The sequence below is a fragment of the Hippopotamus amphibius genome, chromosome 2 (assembly GCF_030028045.1).
Source record: "Hippopotamus amphibius kiboko isolate mHipAmp2 chromosome 2, mHipAmp2.hap2, whole genome shotgun sequence".
NCBI lineage: Eukaryota > Metazoa > Chordata > Mammalia > Artiodactyla > Hippopotamidae > Hippopotamus > Hippopotamus amphibius.
In genome coordinates, this window is record NC_080187.1 from 197,704,473 (window position 1) to 197,728,385 (window position 23,913).

General features: G+C 36.8%; 1 protein-coding gene across 1 annotated transcript in view; it reads right to left on the reverse strand.

Annotated features, from left to right (window-relative positions):
• Positions 1-23,913, reverse strand: part of PRTG (protogenin) — a 123,627-nt gene that overhangs the window by 54,527 nt on the left and 45,187 nt on the right. Inside the window, exons 3-9 of the mRNA XM_057722400.1 lie at positions 7,471-7,615; positions 6,330-6,463; positions 4,769-4,906; positions 4,347-4,505; positions 3,568-3,727; positions 2,538-2,785; positions 297-461 (exon numbers count right to left, since the gene is read on the reverse strand). Coding sequence (XP_057578383.1) covers positions 297-461; positions 2,538-2,785; positions 3,568-3,727; positions 4,347-4,505; positions 4,769-4,906; positions 6,330-6,463; positions 7,471-7,615 — 1,149 coding nt within the window. The remainder of the gene's footprint in view (positions 1-296; positions 462-2,537; positions 2,786-3,567; positions 3,728-4,346; positions 4,506-4,768; positions 4,907-6,329; positions 6,464-7,470; positions 7,616-23,913) is intronic.

Sequence of the window (23,913 nt, forward strand, 5' to 3'; positions counted from 1 at the left end):
CCCTGCAATGCATTTACAATTTAAACTAGGCACCTGAAGAAATACAATGACAATTTTGTTATTAAAATCTGTATTATGAATTATAAATGGGAGTGCTCTTTATCCTCACACTGTTACTGCCAACAATTCAGAGTAAGATTTGAAAAGGTAAGTTAGCCTGCTGGTTATCACATCTGTTTGTTTGTTTTTTTTAACCAAAATCAGCATACTTTCTCTAATTTAAAACAAATATTCATTGAAAGTGATAAAACATATTAATGTTCATGCTTAGATGACCTAGAATCACATTATCTTACCATCCTCTAAAGTGTTCTGTGTCACATGGTCGGACATCTGGCTGGCTCCCATTGGCATATACGCCACAATGTAGAAGGTATAATTGCTGGCAGGTTCTAAGTCATCAATAATATAATGAGTTGTGTCATTTCCGATGACTACTTGATACTCTTCATTGTTTAAACCTAGATTAAGGAATCAGTGTCTAAAAATTATGAATATTCAAAATAAAATTAACAAGACCATTACCATGTTCTCTCACTATGAAATCCTGCTCCTTGGATCTTTCTGTTATCTTTTGTGACCCTTTAAAAAATGTGAATAGGAAGGTTTTTATTTTCTAAAAGTAACCACGTCTTGTTACAAATTACTAGTTTGAATTTTTCATGAATAAATCAAACTGAAAACAATTAATCTTCTCTTAACCTCATTTAACATCTAGTCAAAACCCATAGCAGAGACAATGTACAGCAGTAACACAACAGAGTTTAACACTACAAAATGCTGTAGTTCATAACAGTGTAAATTTTACTTGCTTAAACTCACGGTTTCCTTTTCGTTTTAAACATAAACGGAGAGACAGTAGGGAATGTAATGGCTCTACTCTTTATAAAAACAAACCAAACCAAAAGTTGTCCTGGAAAAGATCTCATTTTGCCCCTAGAGATTCTATTAAATTTGACTGACACAGGTTGTTCTTTTATTTATGTTGAAAGGAAAAGACCTGGGAGGCACAGAATGTGCTTCAAAACGTTTTGTTCCACAATGAGGTTTTTTTGCCCCCAAAGAGGAGAAAACTTCTCAGCAATTCTTAATAAAATATGCATGGCAAGGTATAGAAGAGGATTTGTCTTTGTGGGATTTAATTCCTACAGAGCAAACTTGTAAAGTGGAACAAGAGCACTGGCAGCTACTGTGCTTTGTGAACAATTCACAGTAAATGCACGTCAACTTAATCAAAACTCTCTAAGGATGGAGCCCCTTCTCTCCACACTGGATTTATAAACAAAACAGAAGGCAAATTCCACTATTAAGTTTTCCCACATTTCTGAATTAACTTGATAGCATTTTAATTAGACAAGATTACAGGCATTTCACAACAGACTGGCTAATGGCTCGTTAATTAGGAACTGCATAGTACGATTTCTGACCTACGAAACAAGGTCCTTGAGTTCGAATTAAAAAGCCTTGTTCTGCCTTTGAATAGACCACTGAGCTGCATGTGGAGGCTCTAATGAAACAATCATAAAAGGGAACAAGAGTGGTCTCCACCAAAACCCGCATTCCTTTCACCTTCTTAACTCACTAAAAAGGGAATTAACATACTCCAACATGCTCAGTTATCAGACTTTCATTCTTCTTGCTACCACGACCCCTGATTTAAATTCACAATACTCCTTTTCAAAATACTACTTCAAAGTACAAAAAACAAACAACAACAAACCACCTGTTTCTACAGACAATTTTATTATAGCACCATTCTCTGGATATCTGAATTTGTTTGGAATGTCTACCGCATAAAAAGTAGGCTGGTTTTGTGTACAACTAAAATCTGTAAACCTCTGCTATCGTTTCCATGAGAAATCAATAGTGAAATCTATAGGATTTATAACTGGTTTTTTCTTTTCCTCTAAATTTTTGCCAAAAGAAAATATAAGGATAAAAAAGATTCCAGAAATGGAACTGAATAAAAATTTTGAGACATTTGATTTCTACTTTTATATAATAAATGAGATATCAATAAAGAATGTCCTGCTAAATTTTTAGAGAGTTACAGGAGATTTCAGAAAATATTCAAAATATATAAAATCATATTATGGGGAATTTGAAAATGTTTATTTTTCCCCTTAAAAATAACATGCTATAGTGACTGTCATTCACCTCATTATTTTATTAAGCAGTTACACCATTGTTCCTATGTAACTGCATACTGAAATTGGTATATTTAAGTCTTAGGTAAGGAATTTATATCTTGGCTAAAATGAAATTCATAAGTACACCATTCTGTAATTTTTAGCAGGCAGAGATGGTACTTATTTCTAAACAGAAAATCTCAAACTATACTCACATACATAAAGTATACAACAATACAAAATTTAACAAAAAACCGATATACAGGTGATATAGTAATTATTTTATCAAAAGAGGTAAATGTCACAGAACTTCAAAAATATTTTGTGGACTATGTGAGATATCATTTATATCGAAAACAAATCCTTGACAGTAAGCAGCACTTAAAAATAAACACTCATATTGCTTACCTTCTGCTTTCATGTAGTGCACAGAATAAGCGATGACTTTGTCTGAATTATAAAGTGGCCTCTCCCAAGCTAAAAGGATGGCTGAACTTGACATGGTTTCAGCATGCACATTATAGGGAGCACTGGGTCTGTCTTCTGACATTACTACGGTCAGTCTGGCTCTAGATAAAATAGATCCTTGGCTGTTCTCAGCCATGCACTGATATATAGCATCATCTTCAGGAATAATCTGGTTAATTACCAATTTACTGAGGAAAGAAAAAAATTATTTCAATGAAAATTCTATGGATGACATAAAGTGAAGCTATTACTAAGTGCACTCAATTTTAAATAACAAGTTACTAAAAACAAAAAACTGTGTAACCAGCCCTACTAAAAAAAAACTATATGAATTACTCAAAATTACTCTTTTCTGAGTCTATATAAGTAAATACTTGTGATATCCAAATCCTGTTTGCTCTAGGTAACAGCTTAATCTCTTTTAAAAAATTTGGCTTTTATTAAGAAAGTATATTCGTCTGTAATAGCATCTAATTTGTATAACATTGCAATGTTACATAAAATTCAAGTCAACAAAAATGGTCAAAAGTTTTGTTCAACATATGAGAATGACACAAGAAGATTCATGCTTCTACTAATAAAAGAGTTCTTAAAATCATTAAGTTTGAACTGTGGAGGAATTCTTAGAGACTTAATTATTTCCTTCTAAATTCATCACTTAATGGAACAAGAAACTGAGACTCCAAAGGGTTTAACATGCTTGCTAATAACTTAGCTGGTGGCTTACCAGGACCAGAACCCGGGTCTGGGGAACTGTTCCAACATACATTTCATTATAATCGACCACTTTCATGATCCACATATAAAATACAAAAGGATTTTTGGCATACTGATATTATGGTCTTAATTTCTTATTGATTTTACTTCAGTTTAAAATACCAAGATAATTTAGGTATCATAACCATTTCACATAAGAATTACTAAAGCCATTATATTTTATCTAAAATAGTAGCAAAGTGACTTAGCCCACCTGTTGTACATTTTAATTCTACCATTTGAATGTATCTTCCTTCCGTTTTTCAACCACGACATTTTGGGTGAGGGAATTCCTTCTGCCTGACATACAAATCGAGCAGTGCCAGCTCGAGGCCTCGTTAAACTTTCTGGCCATTCGACAAATGAAGGAGGAGCTATTTTTAAAGAAAAAAAATATTTTTGTGGTCCAAACAGGAATGATACAGAATCAAGCAAGAGTACAGCAAGTAACACAAGTTCCATCCCTGAAAATATCTGACATTCTGAGCTTCCTGTCTACACCCAACATTTATCTATCTTTCCAGATGCCTTTTCTCTGCATTGGTCAATTAATGTCCACTTCCCCCAGGCTTTTCCCACTGACATCATCTATACAAACACACTAAAAATATGTTTGCCATAATCCTAATTTAACTAAGCCCAATATACAGCCACTTGTGAATGCATGGAGACAATTAACAGGTTAAAATTTTAGACTGGCCAATGGGTATATAAATTTGTAGCTGGGTGAGAAGGAGATAAAAAGGAAGCGTAACTAAGAAGGACCATAATGTTATAAAAGCAAACATGATGGTAACTTCAGAGTGATTCTAGTTATATTTTAACCCTGGGCTTTAATTTCCTCTTAAAATTCATCACTGGATTACAATATTTCGTATTGACTTTCATATCAATGCTACAACATTCAAGAAAAGTGGAAGTAAGCTACAGGATAAAATAACATTTTACAAATGTTAAAATGTAAGATTCTCCTGATTGCAGAAGAAAACATACCTAATACAGTTAAAGTTGTCATGGCAACTGTAAAGTTGCGTGTGCCTGGGGTCGTGGCCCGACAAACATATACTCCAGCATGTTGCAGCCTGATGTCAGATATCATGAGATTACCATTTCCAAGTACCCGAGTATTAAAGACATCAATGGACTTGTGATCTGTTCCAAAGAGAATACTTCAGTTAAAACAATGTAACATATGATCTAAAATTTGTCAAAAGATCACCATCCAAATGATCATTATCATAAAAAGTCTAAAATTTTCTATGCTAAAATATTTCCTCTACACACTGAAATACCAGAAAGTTAAAAGCCACATAATTGCCAAACATGTGTGTTGTACATAAAATAAACATGTTATCAGTTTCACCAGTATGAACAAAGTTGAAGGAAAAGACTTTTTTTTTCCTAAGAAGACTTACCAAGACGGCTCCAAGAAATGATTGGTTTGGGATTTCCCGTGGCCACACATTCTAAAACAACAGTTTGATGAAGAGATGTTGTTATGTTCTGTGGCCCTGCTATAATGGTTGGTGTGTGGAAGGATCTAGATTCTTTACCTTTGAGAGGGAAAAGGCAGGATATAAGGAAAAAATATAAATAAGACATAATAAGTGAAATGAGTTAAAATATCTATTCTGAAGTTATTCACTTTTTTCTTCTAAAACAGCTTTATTGAGCTATAACTCAATCACCTGAAGTATACAATTCAATGGTTTTTAGTACTTTCAGAGTTGTACAACTATTGTCACAAACAATTTTAAAACATTTTCATCACCCCAAAAAGAAACTCCATCCTACCAGCAGTCACTCCCCAATCTCCTGACTACCACTAATCTACTTTCTGTCTCTGGATTTGCCTATTCCAGACATTTCATAAAAAAGAAACCATATATTATATGGTTTTGGGGGACTGGCTTTTCACTTAGCATAATATTCAAGGTTTATCTAAGCTGTAGCATGTACCAGTACTTCATTTCTTTTTACTGAATAATAATAATAGATTAATACTTAATTAAATGGATAAGACACATTTTATTTATCCATTCATTGGCTGATGGATGCTTAGGTTGTTTCCATATCATCCACTTTTTGCTTCATACAAGAAGCTAATAAATACCATGTAAAATTAAAACATGGCATTAAAAATTTAATTTCAGTCTCAATGTTTTTTTAAAAAAATTTTTATTCTTAAAGGATTCTTTTAGGAAGTAATAACTCGCGAAGAGCAAACATTCATATGAAGTTCAACAATGTCTTTAGGCCTGGTTTTCTTCTACTACTTTCAAGTAAATTTAATTATTAAATCTAGCATCTATGTATAATTCCATTTTAATAAAATACATATTTCTTTCTTCATGTTCATCTCTCGAGCTAGTTTCCCTTCTAACTATATTCACCCACAGCAAAATATATGGAAGTATGTGCACGTAACATCAACAATGATAATCTCTGGATATGGAACTGTGGATATTGTAAAATATATCTTTGTGCTTTTCACACTGTTTAATGTAAAAAATTATTTTACTTGTATAAACGTTACTCTTTATAATAGCACATGCATCATTTCTATAAATGCAAATTATAATTTTTTTTAAAACAACAAACAGAAAAACCCAAACTGGAAACAAACATACTTTTATTGACAACAGACAATTTTGGTAGAAACAGATGACTGTTACTCTTTTTTGAGCTTTTTTGTATCTTATATCTTTTTTTTTTGTATCATATCTTAAAAACAAAAATGAAGTATTCACAAAACAAAAATTCAATCTTTCTTAAAGATGTTGACACTGACATATAAAACAAGTTAGTTAGAGAAAGAAGTTTGCTTAAATAGATAAAAATAATCATTTTCCAAATAGATTACAATAAAATTTAAATGTAATCAAAGTACTACTTTATGGCATAATATTATAGCCAGAAAAGGAAAATTCATAGCTCGGCCAATTAAAAACTTAAAAATCAACTTCTGTGGGGTACCTGGAATCACTGTGAGCGAGGCCTCCATACTTTTACGTCTGTGGGCTACAGTAGAAGCAACACAACGGTAATTTCCAGCATCCCTTTGGTCAACATCATAGATCTGCAATACTCCTGTTGGCAGTGCAGTTATCCTGTCATGAGAAGAAAGATGATTAAACTCTTTGTAGCAGATTTTATATTTTAACATATATTCTATGATAAGACTTGACATACTTAACCTTTTTAAAGTGCCAGATGCAATACTTTAAAGACTTTTAAAAATATTAACTTGATTCAATTGTTTTCATTTGGGTTATTACAATTCTTTAAAACATAAGTCATTATGCTGTATGTGATTTGTGAAATTTTCAGTGTAATTTTTACACAGAATATCATTTGACATTATAGCTTACATTTAGCTAACTGGTGATCTAGAGCTTAGTATGATGTTTTCAAATTCCTGAGTTTTTGCCTATTAATATCTATGTATTCGCCAAGATATATTTGAACGTAAGTTTTTTTTTAAAGCTCTTCCTTGAATAACTTTGTCCATCTTAGTGCTCTCTACCATTTCAGCAAATGATTTTGCCTACTAAGGAATACTGCTACTCATCAGAACAGGAATCAAACTTTTGAAGTTGCCTCTGAGTTCTTCACCCCTAAACTCTGACAATCTTCAGAGCACTAGGTATGTGCATACACACGAGTGTGAGTGTGTGTGCGTGTATGTGTGTGTATAGTGTAGAGGGGGTTGGTAAGCAGAAGGCAGAGATGGAAGCGGGCAACCACCACTGCCTCATGTATGCGAGGGCCTTACACCAGCACTGCTATTCCCAGCAGTGAAAGTGTATGTTTCCTAAAGCCTTGGGCTGCCATCCAGGTACTCAGGTGGTCTCATGGTTGGAAAAGATGTTTAAGGGAAGGAACAAAGCACTAAGGTAGAGTATCTGAATTCTGATATGAACCAAAAAATCAGGAACTATGCCCCATGTACCAGAGACTGATGATCTAATTCTTTGCCTAAGTTTGAAATGTCTTTAAGAAATTGGTTGTTACCATAAACGAAAATGAGCTCCACAGTGGTCTTTCCCCACATACAGTTTTATGATGAAGTCCGTGTTACTCCTGTGTCATCTTCAAAGACAAAAGCTGCATTTACCTGTCCATAGTTACAGGTAGAGTTGTCCGATTTAATTCCCATGTTATGACTGCAGGAGGATTTGATGAAATCTTGCATGCAAATCTAGCAACTCCACCTTCTTGGACCTCAATAGAAATTGGCTGAACTTCAAATGCAGAAATAGCTATAAGATAAAGTTCATCAAATTCAGAGTAAGTACATGCATTATCATACTATACTTGGAAATAACATTATGCTAGATATTATTTATCAAACTTGAACTCCTACCCAGACATAAGACCAACTCAACAAGCACAAAGAGGAATTAAGGAATAATTATAGAAATACCACTGGGTAGTTGTCCAGCTAAAGGAGTCTGGTCTTTCCCAAAATGGAATTCTCAAGAAACTTAGATCTATTTCAGAAAAAAAATTAACATAACTGAAACAAAAATAAGCAATTACTAGCAGTATGTAATGATATGCTAAGCTGTGCAGTGCAAATCTCAAATACTATTGTATTTCAGAGAAGAGGGAAATCAATAAAGACAGATTAGTCAAGTAAAAACCTTTTACAGGGATTGGCTGTGAACTGCATTTTGAAGAACCCATTGGGTTTAGATGGAAGGAGGGAAAAAGGACATTCCAGGTGGAAGGAGTAACACGAAGGCAAGCACAGAAATAAAAAATATGCAGCCTGTGTTCACAGGATTGTTAGGAAGCAGCCAGGACTAACTATTGTAGAATAAACCAGATTAAGGGTTCACGGAAAAGTGGAAGGAGAGTAGAGATAAAACAGATTTGTACCATGGTACAAATTAAGGCACCACTGAAAAGTTTCGAGCAAGGGAGTGTCATGATAACAGTAGTATCTGGGAAAAATTAATCAGGTATTGTCAGATAGGATGGATTGAAGAAAAAGAGCCGTAAGTCAAAAGACCAACAAGTTGTTTAAATAAAAATGAAAGAACTGGGTGGTGGCAGTGAGAATGGAGAGATTCTACAGATATCCTAATGAAAACGGATACTGGAATCAAATGAGGTTGGTTTTGACGGAGCAGAATGAGAGAGGAAAGAGTGAAGACAAATGATGTGTCTGATGAATAAAAGGTACACAGACTCCAGACTATTTTTAGACTTAAGTCTTGAAGTGTTGACATTTTCTGGATAATTTGTCTTTACTATTCTAGACAAGCCTCCAGCAACTGGTCATCATGTCTATGGTTTCACATTTTGATGGAGTCCAGACTCCAGGTAATAGTATAGCTTGCCTTCCCTCTACTAAGTCTTCCAGGGTATAAAGAAAGGGCCCCAACAATAGTCTTATTCCCCATCCTCAAACTCCAGTTTAAAAAATATATATGCCTTTACAATTTACTAATCACATGAGAAATTATGAGGAAAAATAGAAGGAATAAGGGCTGGGCTTCCTAGGTAGCGCAGTGGTTGAGAATCCACCTGCCAATGCAGGGGACAGGGGTTCAATCCCTGCTCCAGGAAGATCCCATATGCCGCGGAGCAACTAAGCCTGTGCGCCACAACTATTGAGCCCGTGAGCCACAACTATTGAGCCCATGTGCTGCAACTACTGAAGCCCATGCACCTAGAGCCTGTGCTCCACAACAAGAGAAGCCACGGCAATGAGGAGCCTGCACACTACAATAAAGAGTAGCCCCCGCTCACTACAACTAGAGAAAGCCCACGTGCAGCAACAAAGACCCAACACAGCCGATAAAATAAATAAATAAATAAATTTATAAAAAAAAAAAGAAGGAATAAGGGCTAGATGACGTATGCCTCATTAGACTGGGAAGGGTAAAAGGTCACAGAAGACTGACGAATTCTGCCTTGGACTTGACTTCATTAATCTGTAAATGGATCATGGGCCTTTAGAGGTACACATATTCTTAGGAGTATCTACTTTCAAGAATGGTGGAGTGGGGGTAAAGTAATACTTTACGTATGTATGTAACAAAAAATTCCTACTTCTTCAAGAACAGTGGTTTTCAAAGTGCTGTTGTCAGTGGACCCACAAGGTCAAAAGCATTTTTATGATAATCATCCTTTGCCTTTTTCACTTTCATTTCTCTTGAGTATACAGTGTTTCCAGAAGCTACATGATGGGTGATAAAGCAACAGACCTAATGCAGTGTGAGAATCCAGCTGTCTTCTATTAAGCTAATTAAAGCGATTTGGACAAATGTAAAACAATGTCACGCCTCTCACTAAAATGTTTTGGAAAATACTTATTTTTCATTAAATGTGTCATGTTAATATGTAATTGATTGATGTTTTCATTTCAAAATTAATCAACATTTTAAAATTTCTAAGTTTCAATTTCTAATAATAAAGTATCAACAGACATAAATCTATATAAATAAAAACTCTTTGGGGTCCCCCAAAAGTTTTAAGCTTAAAAGAGTGAGACAGTGTTTAAGAATCACTATTCAAGAACACCAAACTTTCAAAATCAATACAGTTTTTCTTTTTAATTGCTTCTGTAATCACTTTCTAGGATGTTAATCTATTTACAAGCAAATAACAATGTAAGCTTATCTTTCATTTCATTAACTAAACTTTTGTCAAATACATTCATATTTGGGGGGAATTAAGACCTAAGTTTCAAAAAGTTTAACGCCTGCTTTATGTATACTAATTGCTCTTATTGATCCCATATTTATTTTTTCCATATGTGAGGACGTATCTTTAGCTTTAGTTGTCATTGATAATCCCATCTATATTCAATTTACAGACTTCAAAGTGGGAATTTTTATCTTATTCTTTCCCAGCATTTACCTCCCCAGATTGAAATATCTAATGCAATTTAATTTTTCTTCATAAAGCAGGAGTTCCTCCAACCCCATCTATTCGAACAATTTCTTCTTCCATTACCCCATTACAACGAATCAAGCACCTAATTCCATATGTTTTATCTCATATACATACATACGAGACATATCTCCACCTCTATCAATATACATCTCATATCTGACGTCTCTTCATCCCTAACAGTACTCTTTTTGAATCAGGCCCTTATCACCTACTGCCTGGAAGCCTTGCAGGAGTGTCTTAGGTGAGATCTGCCCTGACAACAGAGTTCCCTTCCAGAGTGATGATCATAAAATACAAATTTCATTTGTGTTGCTGATGAATTATTTAGTCCCTGCAAAACTCTGTCTCTTTGTTATTCAACCACTTGAAATTATGTTCCACGGACACTGAACTACTTATAATTCTCTGAATATACTTCATACCTCTTAGCATTATATGAGCTTTCCATTTCTTTCAAATATTCTGGGTCCCCTTGTCCATCTGATGAAATCCTATCATCATTTAAAGCCTAGTTCTCTTGTCTCAAGCTTTGGGAAGCTGTTCCTGACCTTCTTCTCTGCTTCTGTAAGACGAAGACCTTTACTGATACTTCTATCCCACAGTAATACAGTCACTTATTTACAAGTCCTTCTCTCATTCTTCTCTCTGAGCTCTAGGAGGGTGAGCAGTGGCTCACATTCTTTGCAGGATCCCTTAAGGCGATGAACGGCACACACTTGGCAAGAAAACAACACCTGTTGAATTAAACTGAAATTTAGAAACTCTTTTCCAATTCTATTAGGTCTTTAAACAAAGTAACCAGAAATGTAGGGAATTTCCCAGGTATAAATACCAAGGCTTGGGAAGAGAAGAAAATAATACTCTCTATTATTTTGTTTGCTATAACTCTAAAGGATCCCTGATACTTTCGTGCTATTATTTTTAGAGACAAATATCTGTCCCTCCTCCCAAAGGATTTTTATGAAGATTAAATAAACCAATATAGTGAGGCCTTCTTATATATTATAAAACTTTTTTATCAGTGTTGTGATTATTGAGAATAAAATAACTGCTCTGTTGCCTTGAGTAATTTCCCTCCAACCACTGAGGCACTTGAGAGTTGTTTTTCACTCTGAATCTCATCTAACAAATCAAACAATGACGCCTCTGAACCATTACCTTTTCTTTGAGCAATTTCCTCTTTATTTCCCAGACACATAAGTCTATGAAACCCCTAAGTTTTTTACTATAAAACTAAACTAATTTTGCATTTAGGTCAAATAGACTAGAACTTTGGAGTCACAAAAGTCTGAGAACTAAAACATAAATGGATGTATCCTGTAACACAGCAAGGGTACTTATTTATTTATTTATTTTAAGAACATTTATTGAGATACAGTTAACAGACAATAAACAGCATAAATTTAGAGTGTACAATTTGGTATCCCAATCTCCCAGTTCATTCCCCCCCAACCCTCCCTGCTTTCCCCACTTGGTGTCCATGTGTTTGTTCTCTACACCTGTGTCTCTATCTCTGCCTTGCATTTCCTCTTTCATAGTTGTTAGCATTTGCCTTATGCATTGAGGTGCTCCTATATTGGGTGCATATATATTTATAACTGTTATCTCCTCTTCTTGGATGGATCCCTTGATCTTTATGTAATATCCTTTCTGGTCTCTTGTAACATTTTTTATTTTAAAGTCTATTTTATCTGATACGACTATTGCTACCCCAGCTTTCTTTTGATTTTCATTTGCATGGAATATCTTTTTCCATCCCCTCACTTTCCGTCTGTATGTGTCCCTAGGTCTCAAGTGGGTCTCTTCGAGACAGCATATATATGGGTCTTGTTTTTGTATCCATTCAGCCAGTCTGTGTCTTCTGCTTGGTGCATTTAGTCCATTTACATTCAAGGTAATTATCGATATGTGTGTTCCTATTACCATTTTCTTAATTGTTTTGTTTTTGTTTTTGTAAGTCCTTTTCTTCTCTTATGTTTCCCGCTTAGAGAAGTTCCTTTAGCATTTGTTGTAAGGCTGGTTTGGTGGTGCTGAATTCTCTTAGCTGTTGCTTGTCTGTAAAGCTTTTGATTTCTCCGTCAATTCTGAATGAGATCCTTGCTGGGTAGAGTATTCTTGGTTGTAGGTTCTTCCCTTTCATCACTTGAAATATATCATGCCACTCCCTTCTGGCTTGTAGAGTTTCTGCTGAGAAATCAGCTGTTACCCTTATGGGAGTTCCCTTGTATGTTATTTGTCGTTTTTCCCTTGTTGCTTTTAATAACATTTCTCTGTCTTTAATTTTTGTCAGTTTGACTACTATATGTCTTGGCGTGTTTCTCCTTGGGTTTATCCTGCCTGGGACTCTCTGTGCTTCCTGCACTTGGGTAGCTATTTCCTTTCCCATGTTAGGGAAGTTTTCAACTATAATCTCTTCCAGTATTTTCTCAGGTCCTTTCTCTCGTCTCCTTCTGGGACCCCTATAATGCAAATGTTGGTGCGTTTAACATTGTCCCAGAGGTATCTTAGGCTGTCTTCAGTTATTTTCATTCTTTATTCTTTTCCACATCAGTGATGATCACCATTCTGTCTTCCAGGTGACTTATTCGCCCTTCTGCCTCAGTTAATCTGCTATTGGTTCCTTCTAGTGTATTTTTCATTTCAGTTATTGTGTTGCATATCTCTGTTTGTTCTTTAATTCTTCTAGGTCTTTGGTAAACTTTTCGATCTTGGAATCCAATCTTTTTTCAAAGTCCTGGATCATCTTCACCATCATTATTCTGAATCCTTTTTCTGTAAGGGTGCCTATCTCCTCTTCATTTAGTTGTTTTTCTGGGGCTTTATCCTGTTCCTTCATCTGGTACAAAGTCCTCTGCTTTTTCATTTTCTCTATCTTTTTGTGGCTGTGGTTTTCAGTTCCACATGACGAAATACTGCTGATACTGCTTGATATTGCTGTCTGCCCTCTTGTGGAGGAAGCTATCTAGGAGCCTCCTGTGTGCTTCCTGATGGGAGGGACTGATGGTGGGTAGGGCTGGGCAGGCAGAGCTCAGTAAAACTTTAATCTGATTTGGTGGGCAGAGCTCAGTAAAACTTTAATCTGCTTGTCTGCTAATGGGTGGGGCTGTGTTCACACCTTGTTGGCTGTTTGGCCTGAGGCCACCTAGTGCTGAAGCCCACAGGCTCTTTGGTGGGGCTAATGGCGGACTCTGGGAGGGCTCACACCAATAAGCACTTCCCAAACCCCTGCTGCCAGTGCCCCTGCCTCCTCGGTGAGCCACAGCTGCCCCCCCACCTCTGCAGGCAACCCTCCAACCCCAGCAGGTAGGTCTGGTTCAGTCTCCTATGGGATCACTGCTCCTTCCCCCTGGGTCCTGGTGAGCACATTTTTTTGTGTGCCCTCCAAGAGTGGAGTCTCTCTTTCCACCAGTCCCGTGGAGGTCCTGCAATCAAATCCCGCTGGCTTTCAGAGTCTGATTCTCTGGGGATTCCTCCTCCTGTTGCTGGGCTCCCAGGTTGGGAAGCCTGATGTGGGGCTCAGAACCCTCACTTTAGAGGGTGGACTTCTGCAGTATAACTTGTTCTCCAGCTTGTGAGTCACCCACCCAGCATTTATGGGATTTGATTTCAACATGATTGCGCCCCTCCTACCGTCTCATTGCAGCTTCTCCTTTGTGTCTGGATGTGGGGTGTCTTTTTTGGTGAGTTCCAGTGTCTTTCTGTCGATGATTGTTCAGCAGTTGGTTGTAATTCCGGTGCTCTTGCAAGAGGGAGTGAGCACACGTCCTCCTACTCTGCCATCTTAATCCTATCTCAAGGGTATTTATTTTTGGTGGTGGTGGTGGTGGTGGGGTGTGTGTGTGTGTGTAAAACAACTTTACTGAGATATAATTCACATTGTATGTGATTTAATTCCATAATTCACCCATTTAAAGTATACAATTCAATGGGTTTTAGTATATTTACAGAGTTTGTGACCATCCCCATAATCAATTTTAGAATATTTTCATCACTTCAAAAAGAAATCCCATATCCTTCAGTCATCACTCCCTAATCTTCCCATTCCCTCCCCACCCCAGCCCTAGGCAATCTTTAATCTAGTCTTTTCCCCCTCCCACCAGCTTTACTGAGATACAATTGATAAATAACTGTGTAAGTTTAAAGTGTACAATACTGTGTAAGTCTGAGGTCTTGATACATGTATATACTGGGAAATGATTACCACATAAGGTTAGTTAATACATTCATTAAATAAGAGTATTTCTTGATCCCACTCTGGTTTTCAGCAAATTATGAAGCAAGTACTGTATAAAGATTTTTTTTTTAATCCTCAAAACCACCTTTATACTTAACATGTCTTAACTTCTTGGTCTTTCCTGAACCAACTTGCTGGCAAAATGATTTTGCCCAGAGAAGACCAAGCCAGATATTCCTTGGGATTTTCATCAGTGCCGCTAAAGAAAAAGAGGGAAACACGACTCAACCATAAACGTAAGTTCCCTTTTCCTGTTGGTAACTCCTCTATCTGGGTGCTAACCCCATCCTCTGCCCTCGTCTGTGGGAACCTGATATATCTGTGTTTTTTTATTTCTCTCTCCTGCATATTTAAACTCTTCTTCTGACTCCTTCTTTCCGCTTATAAAAGTTGATTAAGGACGTCCCTGGTGGCGCAGTGGCTAAGGCACCACACTCCCAGTGCAGGGACCCAGGTTCAATCCCTGGTTGGGAAACTAGATCCTGCATGCATGCCACAACTAAGAGCCCACATGCTACAGAGAGGATTCCACTTGCTGCAACTAAGACCTGGAGCAGAATGAATGAATAAACAAATAAATATTTTTAAAAAGTGATTGTCTCTCAAACTCAAAACACAAAGAGAACAAAACTCCAGGCCTCTCTTTACAGCACGAATCCGTCGAGCAGCTATCCACTCTCTGTCTTCCCCATGGCATCAAAACTTCTCTAAAATATAGTCAGTTCTAGCTGTCTCCCCTTCTTCCTCTCTGACGTGATGCCTCAAACAGCTAATCTGCCTTCTTCCCCTATTATTTTATTGAAACAGAGTCTATGACATTATGTACTCCTCCTATTTCTCAGACTCCTTCCTGGCTTCCTCTCAGAGGCTCTCCCTCCTCCTCCTGCCCTCCCTTCTAGAGATTCTCTGTTCTTTTCTCTCTCCACATTCTCCTTGGGTGATCTCCCCCACTTTCAGTTTTCAACTACATCCCTCTGTTGCTTTGGAGTCCCCCAAGTACATCTCCAGCTTAGATCACCATGCTCAGAGCTTCATGCCTATGGCTCCTACTGCCGACTGGACATCTTCACCTGGAATTTACAAACCGTACTTCAAATTCATCATGTCCAAAATGAAATCATCTTCTTTCCTCCCAGCCTGTACCTCTACCTCAGTCTGTCACACCACTGTGCAGCAACCCACCTGAGCTCGACACTACTGACACTTCCTGCACTCTCTTCAATCAATCACCGCTTCCCACTGATTTTAACTCCTAAACATATATTAAATCCATTTCTGTATCCCTGTCCCAACATCTCTCAATGGAATCACTATAACAGTCTCTTGTCTGGTCTCCTTGCTCTTATTTCCCCTCTTACCCCTTCAAACACATCCTCCAGACATACAACAGTGCTTGATATGGGGTGCATTTGACTCGCAAGTGGCTTCCATCTATTAATTCAAATGCTCCTATAAGTCAACACATTACTGCTAAAACCACCATGAACAACACAATCTCACAAAGAATGTGATTCAATTTTAAATGCTGTCCAAAAGCACTGTCTTAATAACCCTCATTCTAAATCTTTAAATTGCTTAGCCTAATTACTAAAAAACTGAATGCACATATATATCTTCATTACATTGAAAGGAACTGATATTTTTCTTTATACTGATTACTTATTTTTAACTCTTTTTGACTGGGTACTTTCTCAATAAACGAGATTTGTCAGGTAGCTTTTAACAACGCCCTCCCTCCCCCACAAAAAGTAGTTTGGCAAACTATATATACGGTAAGCACGCAACAGTATTTAAACAATGTAAAATAGTTATATAAAAAAGTGAATATTTCTGCTATTAAAGGTATACATTGTAACTATGACAAGTTAATCTCCATGAATCACATACTAACATTAATTCTATTATCTTTATAATCAAATCATTCATTTAATGTGTAGTTAACCCATGCTGACAGGCTCTGAATCATGCAATAATTCATAAAAATAATGGGCCAGATTAACCATCTCCCTAATCCTGAAAAGGATTTTAATCACACTTATTTCAGAACTATTTTAGACTAAAGTAATCTTTTCTAAATTCATTCATTCATTCAACAATTGTTTATTCAGTGCCTAGTATGTTCAAGAGGCCAAGGATCCAAGGATGAACAAAACAGAGGCTCTACCCTCAGGGATCTTTGTCTAGCAACAGAGAAAGGCATTTTAACTAAATTACTATGCAAGTATACATTAATTTCAAACTGTGATAAATGCTATGAAGGAAAATTATGGAATATTATGAAAGCATAGAACAGAGGTTATAATAATAACAGAACTAACTATAGCTTAACATATTTTACTGAGAGGCAGCACATTAAGCACATTACATATTCTAGTTTATTTAATCCTCACAACTATTATTACCCCAGTTTTCAGTTCAGGAAAGTAAGACACAAGATTAGCAACTTGCTTAAGGTTCTGCATCCAGTAAGTGGTGAGGGTGGGATCTGAATCCAGGCTATCTCCAAAGCTCCCATGTAAATTCTCTTGTGAGTAAAAGCTTGAGATCCTCAAACTTTTTGTGGAAGGTAAAAATTATTGGTTCTACTTCACAGCAATTCTGCTGCTCAAACAGAAGTTTATACGCATTGGCTTTCTAGCTGGGTAAGAACATGTGTTAACTTCCCAAATTTCCAAAATAAATGACACCGTTAAACTCTGGTGTATTTGAATTTTGAAGCTATGGCTCTCATCTCAAGTAGGATTATTTCCATTCCTAGGAATCTGTTAAAGATAGGTATGCATGTAAATAAACTGAATCAGTCTAAACTTTGTTTAGGAATCAAGTATTTTTTTTTTTAATCTATTTTTAAAAAACTAGTTTACCTCATGGGAATATGAGCTATTCCTTTATCATTCTCCTAGGAGTTCTAAGCCCATGTACATTTGATCATCAGTCAAATACCTTTAGAGAGACAGTGCTTAGAGGTAGGGAGACCTGTTAAGAGGCCATTAGAAAGCAGGGGAGAGACCAGCAATGGGTATCAATGATGGCAGATGACAGGAATGGAAGGCAGGGCACATACAAGAGATGCTGGACACTGAACAACATGATGTGGCCACAAGGTGTTCAAGGGAAACAGGAGGAAAGACCAAAGTGGTTCTGAGGTTTCTGGCCTATTCACCTGGAAGGTTGGGGGATACTACGGTGCCTGAACAGTGAACATAGGAAGAGAGATCGGATGGACTGATGAATCAGCGTCACAGATCCTAGTTTGATGAGAATGAGAAGAAACTGGCCATGCTAAGGAAGACTGGGAAAGTATAAAATGAGGTCAGGGATTAATAATGTCAACAGTTTCAAATACCTATTCATCTTGATTTTTAAACTAATAGATCAGATGTTAGGCTGTTGTTAAGATATAAAGAAAGACATCCGTGAGTTTTTATAATAGCAGCCTATAAAAATAGCAATGATAACATGTAAAATTGGTGGAGGAAAGGATTTCCTACTTCTAAGGCTCTGCTGGAATGAGTTTAGGAGAAATAGTGTTTACTGTTTTCCCATCTTAATTTATTTTCATTTCTTGATGACAGAAGTTAAGGCATTAGAAAACTGAGTTAAAGGATATTAAGACTAAGGTACAATCTTAATCTTAGCTGGTTTAAAGGAAATCAGGAATAAAATCCAGTACAATACAGGGCATAATTTAGGTGATACAGGTGGTGCAGCAGCAGAGCCCTGAGGTTAAGAGTGCAGATATTAAACCCTAAAGATCTGGGTTAGAATCACAGCTTTGCACGCATGAGCTGTGTGCCCCTGAGAAGTTCCCCAGCTTCATGCCTCAGTATTCCCCAGTAAAATGGGAATAATAATAATACTTTATAAGAATATTATAAGAATAACATTAAATTATATATACATAAATATGAGGTGTGTATACACACACACACACACACACACACACACACACAATAATATGAGCAGGTACTTAGGCGCTGCGTGGCACCTAGTAAACTCCTAGCAAACTCCTAGCAGTGGTACTGGAAGTAGTAACAGTTATAGGATATCTTGCTATGAATACACTGGTTTTACTTTCAGAATGATAACTTAAAGACAGTCAAACAAAGGATGTTAGTGACCACTGCACAATAAAAATAAATTTTAAAGCCCTAACGAAGGTAGAGGTATTCCAAGATTTAAAATTTTCTTTTTTTTTCCTACTGAGCCAGACTATGGAGCTTTTACACAAAGGTACATAAAAGTGTAGAGAAACAGAAATAATTTTCCATTTTTAATGTGAATAGATAAATTGTTTGAAGAGGATAAAATCCCCTACTTCAATGATAAAATAATAGGGGCTAGATTACAAGAGGATCTCTAGCTGTGGAATTATGTATTTTGTACTTTACTTATATTTTTTTCCTACAAAACAACAGAATTAAGAAAAAGTAATGACATTTAAAAATAAATTTTAGGGACTTCCCTGGTGGCGCAGTGGTTAAGAATCTGCCTGCCAATGCAGGGGACACGGGTTCAAGCCCTGGTCCAGGATGATCCCACATGCTGTGGAGCAACCAAGCCTGTGCGTCACAGCTACTGAAGCCCGCGTGCTCTAGAGCCCACAAGCCACAACTACTGAGACCGTGTGCCACAACTACTGAAGCCTGTGCGCCACAACTACTGAAGCCCGTGCACCTACAGCCTGTGTTCTGCAACAAAAGAAGCCACCGCAATGAGAAGCCTGTGCACCACAGCGAAGAGTAGCCCCCACTTATCACATCTAGAGAAAGCCCATGTGCAGCAACGAAGATCCAATGCAGCCAATAAATTAATTAATTAAAAAATAAATTTTAATATGCCTTATGGTGCATGGATTGAAGGAAGAGTTTGCATACATTTTCTACCATTGCTCCACTACCTGATAAAACCCTTCATCCTGGGACCTCCCTGGTGGTCCAGGGGTTAAGACTCTGCTTCCACTGCAGGGGCCTCGGGTTTGAGTCCTGGTCAGGGAACTAAGACCCTGCACGCCGCTAGGCACGACCAAAAAAAAAAAATCCCTCACCCTTAATTTTTATCTGCCTTTTCAGTATTTTGAGCTTATCATCCTTTGGGTAGCTATCACCTATGATCTATGCATGCTTGATTCCCTCCCAAGTCAGTGCCTTCGATGTGAACAATGATGAGAAAAAGAACATCTGAATAAAGACCACTTTTCAATAAAAACATAAATTACACAAAAATTGGTATCAAAACTTAGAAACTTTAGAAGAGCATGCACAAATATAACAGTCAAACTTTGCTTCTCAGAAAGTATTTGTTTTTCTATTTAAATTTTTTTTAAGTGTGGCATTAAGCTGAGTAAACGAATACGTCCTTTACAATGAGTATTAGATCCCCTATAAAACTTTAGACAAACTATTTTCAGCATTATCAAAACATTCTGCACTTATTTACATGCAAAACTTCTTGTATTCTTATGCAAATCTCAATTTCTCCTTGATGTGGACTTCATTTCTGCCAGTTAGGTATGATTTTACAAGTCTACAGCCTTCTCGTGAAACCTGACCTCTTTCTTCCCTCCACAGTCAGTGCTAACATAAACCAAGAGCCCCACAAGAAGTCATTAAAGCAGTGCTGTTAAGAGGCCAGAGCTCTATAAAACAGGCAAGAAACAAGGCCTCAAGAAACATGCGCCCTACTCAAAAACAACCTTGCAAACACAATAAATGTAAGTGCCTATTTTATTTGTGACTTCCTCCTCTTCACCTGTCTACTTAATCATTTGCTTCTATGATTTATAGTTAGAAAAAAAGGATCAAACATGCTACGAGGAAAAAAATGCTAAGAAGAAATGTTCTCCAAACTTTTATTTAATCAGAAAGCAACATATTAATGTTTCCACCTTTGAAATGTATGACTATAAAACTAATGTGCCACTCATGCTTCTTAAAAGTTGCAAAGAATAAAATACTTAATACATGTTGATATTAAAACCAAGTAAAAATTATGAATACACAACCTGAAATGACAAGCCATCCAATAATTAAAAATAAAAGTTCACAAACTATTCCCTAATGTAAGAAAACATAATTTTCTTTTGTAAATTACATTTAAAATATTCTTTCACTAAACAGAAAACACTTCAGCTGGCGACAACCTGAACACAGGGTTTACACTGCTGGTGCTAATTCTGCACATCAGCCAGGGGACCTGGAGGCCTCAGCTGGTCCAGGATTGTACCAGTTGCTACTGCCCCAGCCCTCCCTGGGGAGGCCTAAGTGGCAGGGGATTGTGGCCAGTAGTCACGTTCCAATACTTCTGTGCTGTTTCCATGGCTCTAGGCCACCAATCAGTAGCTCTGGAGAAATCTATAAATAGGTCATCAAGAAAACAGAGAGATATCTATCTCAGACTCTCAAATGTCCATTTCTGAGTTAGTTGTGGAGTTTTATGTATATTAGCTTAAAGTTTACTTCTCTGAAACCGGTCTTTCAAATTATGCATTTGTCTTCTCCAGTATTTACTAATCAAAGCATAGTTATAACTTCTTACCTCATCAGGTTCAATTCACTTTGAGTCTTCAAACTTGAAGACTGACCTGCAACTGAACAGGAAGTAAGCAAGAGACCTGATCCAGCATTTAATCGAACCAGGGTAAATGATGCTTTACTTACTCAACCAAGGTACAAGTTTCAAACAGAAGTTGAAAACTTATTATAGCCTTAATATTAGCCAAGAAGCTATTTGAACTTTTTAAAAAGTTATTTTACAGAAAATATTCATCTGTTTAATAAAAATAATGTAACGTAATAATTACATCTTGGGTATCTATACTGAGTATGCAACAGCTATTGTATAAGTGGTTTATTACCCGACTTCTAGTGAACTTCGTATCCTGCTTGAATCTGTGGTAATTCTGACAACTAGATGCTGAAAGGTACACATTTGCTTTTCAAAAGAAATATTGAGATCAAAATATGTGTCCAAGTAAATATAAACAAAATAAGGGCTGGAAACTTTGTTAAAGGAGTTGGGAACCAGGGACTTTCAGAAATAGATGCTATATGCAAATTTCCCACAGACTATTTTTCAGTCTATTCCTATTCTATCCATCCTGAAAGACACCTTTAATAACATCTGAGAATTCTTTGCTTCTTTGATATTTTATTAACCCTATTCTGCCAAATGCCAGACTTGGCACTCCCTAAACTCAATTTCTTTGGCTGGAAAGAGTGACACAAAGCTCTTCAAGTCCCCACTGTCATCTGGGCCACTCGACGCTATTCAACAAGTCTCTTCTTAACACATAATAATTGGCTGCAGAAATTCTCTATCTTTCCAATTTATTTAAGTCCCTAGCCACTTTAACCTAAATTATAAATGAGTTTAGAGACAGGTCTTACTTGTCTGTATATTGCTAGAACAGTGGCCTGTATACAACAGGCACTCAATAAAGGTTTCCTAAGTAAACTCACTGAACCACATTACCACCTACGCCTTATTTACAACAAAGCACTCTGCCTCTTATCTCCCTGAGAAGAGTAACCTAATTTGGCTATAACACTCCCTGCTGTATAACCCTGAGCAAGTTACTATTTTTTTTTGGCCACACCACGTGGCTTCTGTGTGCAGCTTGTTCCCCAACTAGAAAGGGAACCCGGGCCCATGGCAATGAAAGTGCGAAGTCCTAATCACTGGACCGCCAGCTTACTCCCTGGTTATTTTCATAAACACATTTTGTTTTGTAAAATAGGATCCTTAAAAGAGTTTTTATGGATTCATAAGGTAATGAGTATAAAAGCACTTAGCACAGTGCCTGTAACATTAAAAGCATCTTGACCTACGTCTTATACCTTATGTAAAAATTAACTCAAAATGGCTCATAGAACTAAATGTGAAGTACAAAACTATAAAACCTTTAGAGAAAAACAGAAAAATCTTTGTGACCTGGGTTAGGCAAAGAGTTCTTACATGGGACATAAAAAACACAACCTATAAAGGAAAAAAACTGATAAATTGGACTTCCATCAAAACAAAAAAACTTCTGCTCTTGAAAAAAAACTGTTAAGAGAATGAAAAGACACGTCATAAACTGGGAGGAAACTTGCAAATTATATATCTGATGCAGGATTTGTATCCATAATATATAAAGAACTCTCAAAATTCAATAATTAGAAAACAGCCAACAACAATAACAATAAACCGGCAAAAGATTTGAAGACACTTTACCAAACAAGATATATGGATGGAAACTAAACACATGGAAAGATGATCACGTTCATCAGTCATGGTCATAGGGAAATGCAAATTAAAATCACAAGGAGATCCACTAAACACCTATTAGAATGGCTCAAATAAAACACTACAATACCAAGTGCTGATGAGGATGCAGGGTACCTGGAACTCCCAAACATTGCTGATGGGAGTGCAAATTGGTACAGTCACTTTGGAAAATAACTTGGCAATTTCTTATAAAACTAAATACACACTTACTGCATTCTTACCTTAAATATTTATTTACTCAGTAGAAATGAAAATTTATGTTCACACAAAAACCTGTATAACAGATCAACCAGTTTGCAAGGCAGAAATAGAGACACACATGTAGAGAACAAACATATGGACACCAAGGGGGGAAAGCAGGGGCAGCAGGGAGCAGGGTTGGGGTGGGATGAATTAGGAGATTGGGACTGCCATATACACATTACTAATAAGAAAAAAAATATCAAATTGTATGCTTTAAATATATGCAGTTTATGGACTTCCTAGGTGGCACAGTGGTTAAGAATCCGCCTGCCAATTAGGGGACACAGGTTCAATCCCTGCCCCAGGAAGATACCACATGCCACGGAGCAACTAAGCCTGTGCACCACAACTATTGAGCCTGATCTCTAGAGCCCGTGAGCCACAACTATTGAGCCCGTGTGCCGCAGCTACTGAAGCCCATGCCCCTAGAGTCTGTGCTCCGCAACAAGAGAAGCCACCACAATGAGGAGCCTGCATACCACAATGAAGAGTAGCCCCTGCTTGCCGCAACTAGAGAAAGCCCGTGTGCAGCAACAAGGAACCAATGCAGCCAATAAATAAGTAAATAAATTTTTAGAAATAAAAATAAATATATGCAGTTTAGTGTATGTCAATTATATCAATGAAAGTTCTTTACAAAGAGTAAAAAATTTTGTACAAGAAAATTGATCAAAGATGTACTCATAATTGCCTCAAATGTAAACAACTGGAATGTCCTTCAACTTCAACTAGTGAATGGATAAACTGTAGTAAATCTATACTATGGACACTACTCAGCAACAAAAGGAAAGAACTACTGAAGCAATCAACGACATATTGGGTTGGGCAAAAACTTCATTTAATAAATACATTGTTCTATAAAGCTCTTGGTGAAAATGAAAAATATGTCTTTTATTTGTACTTAAA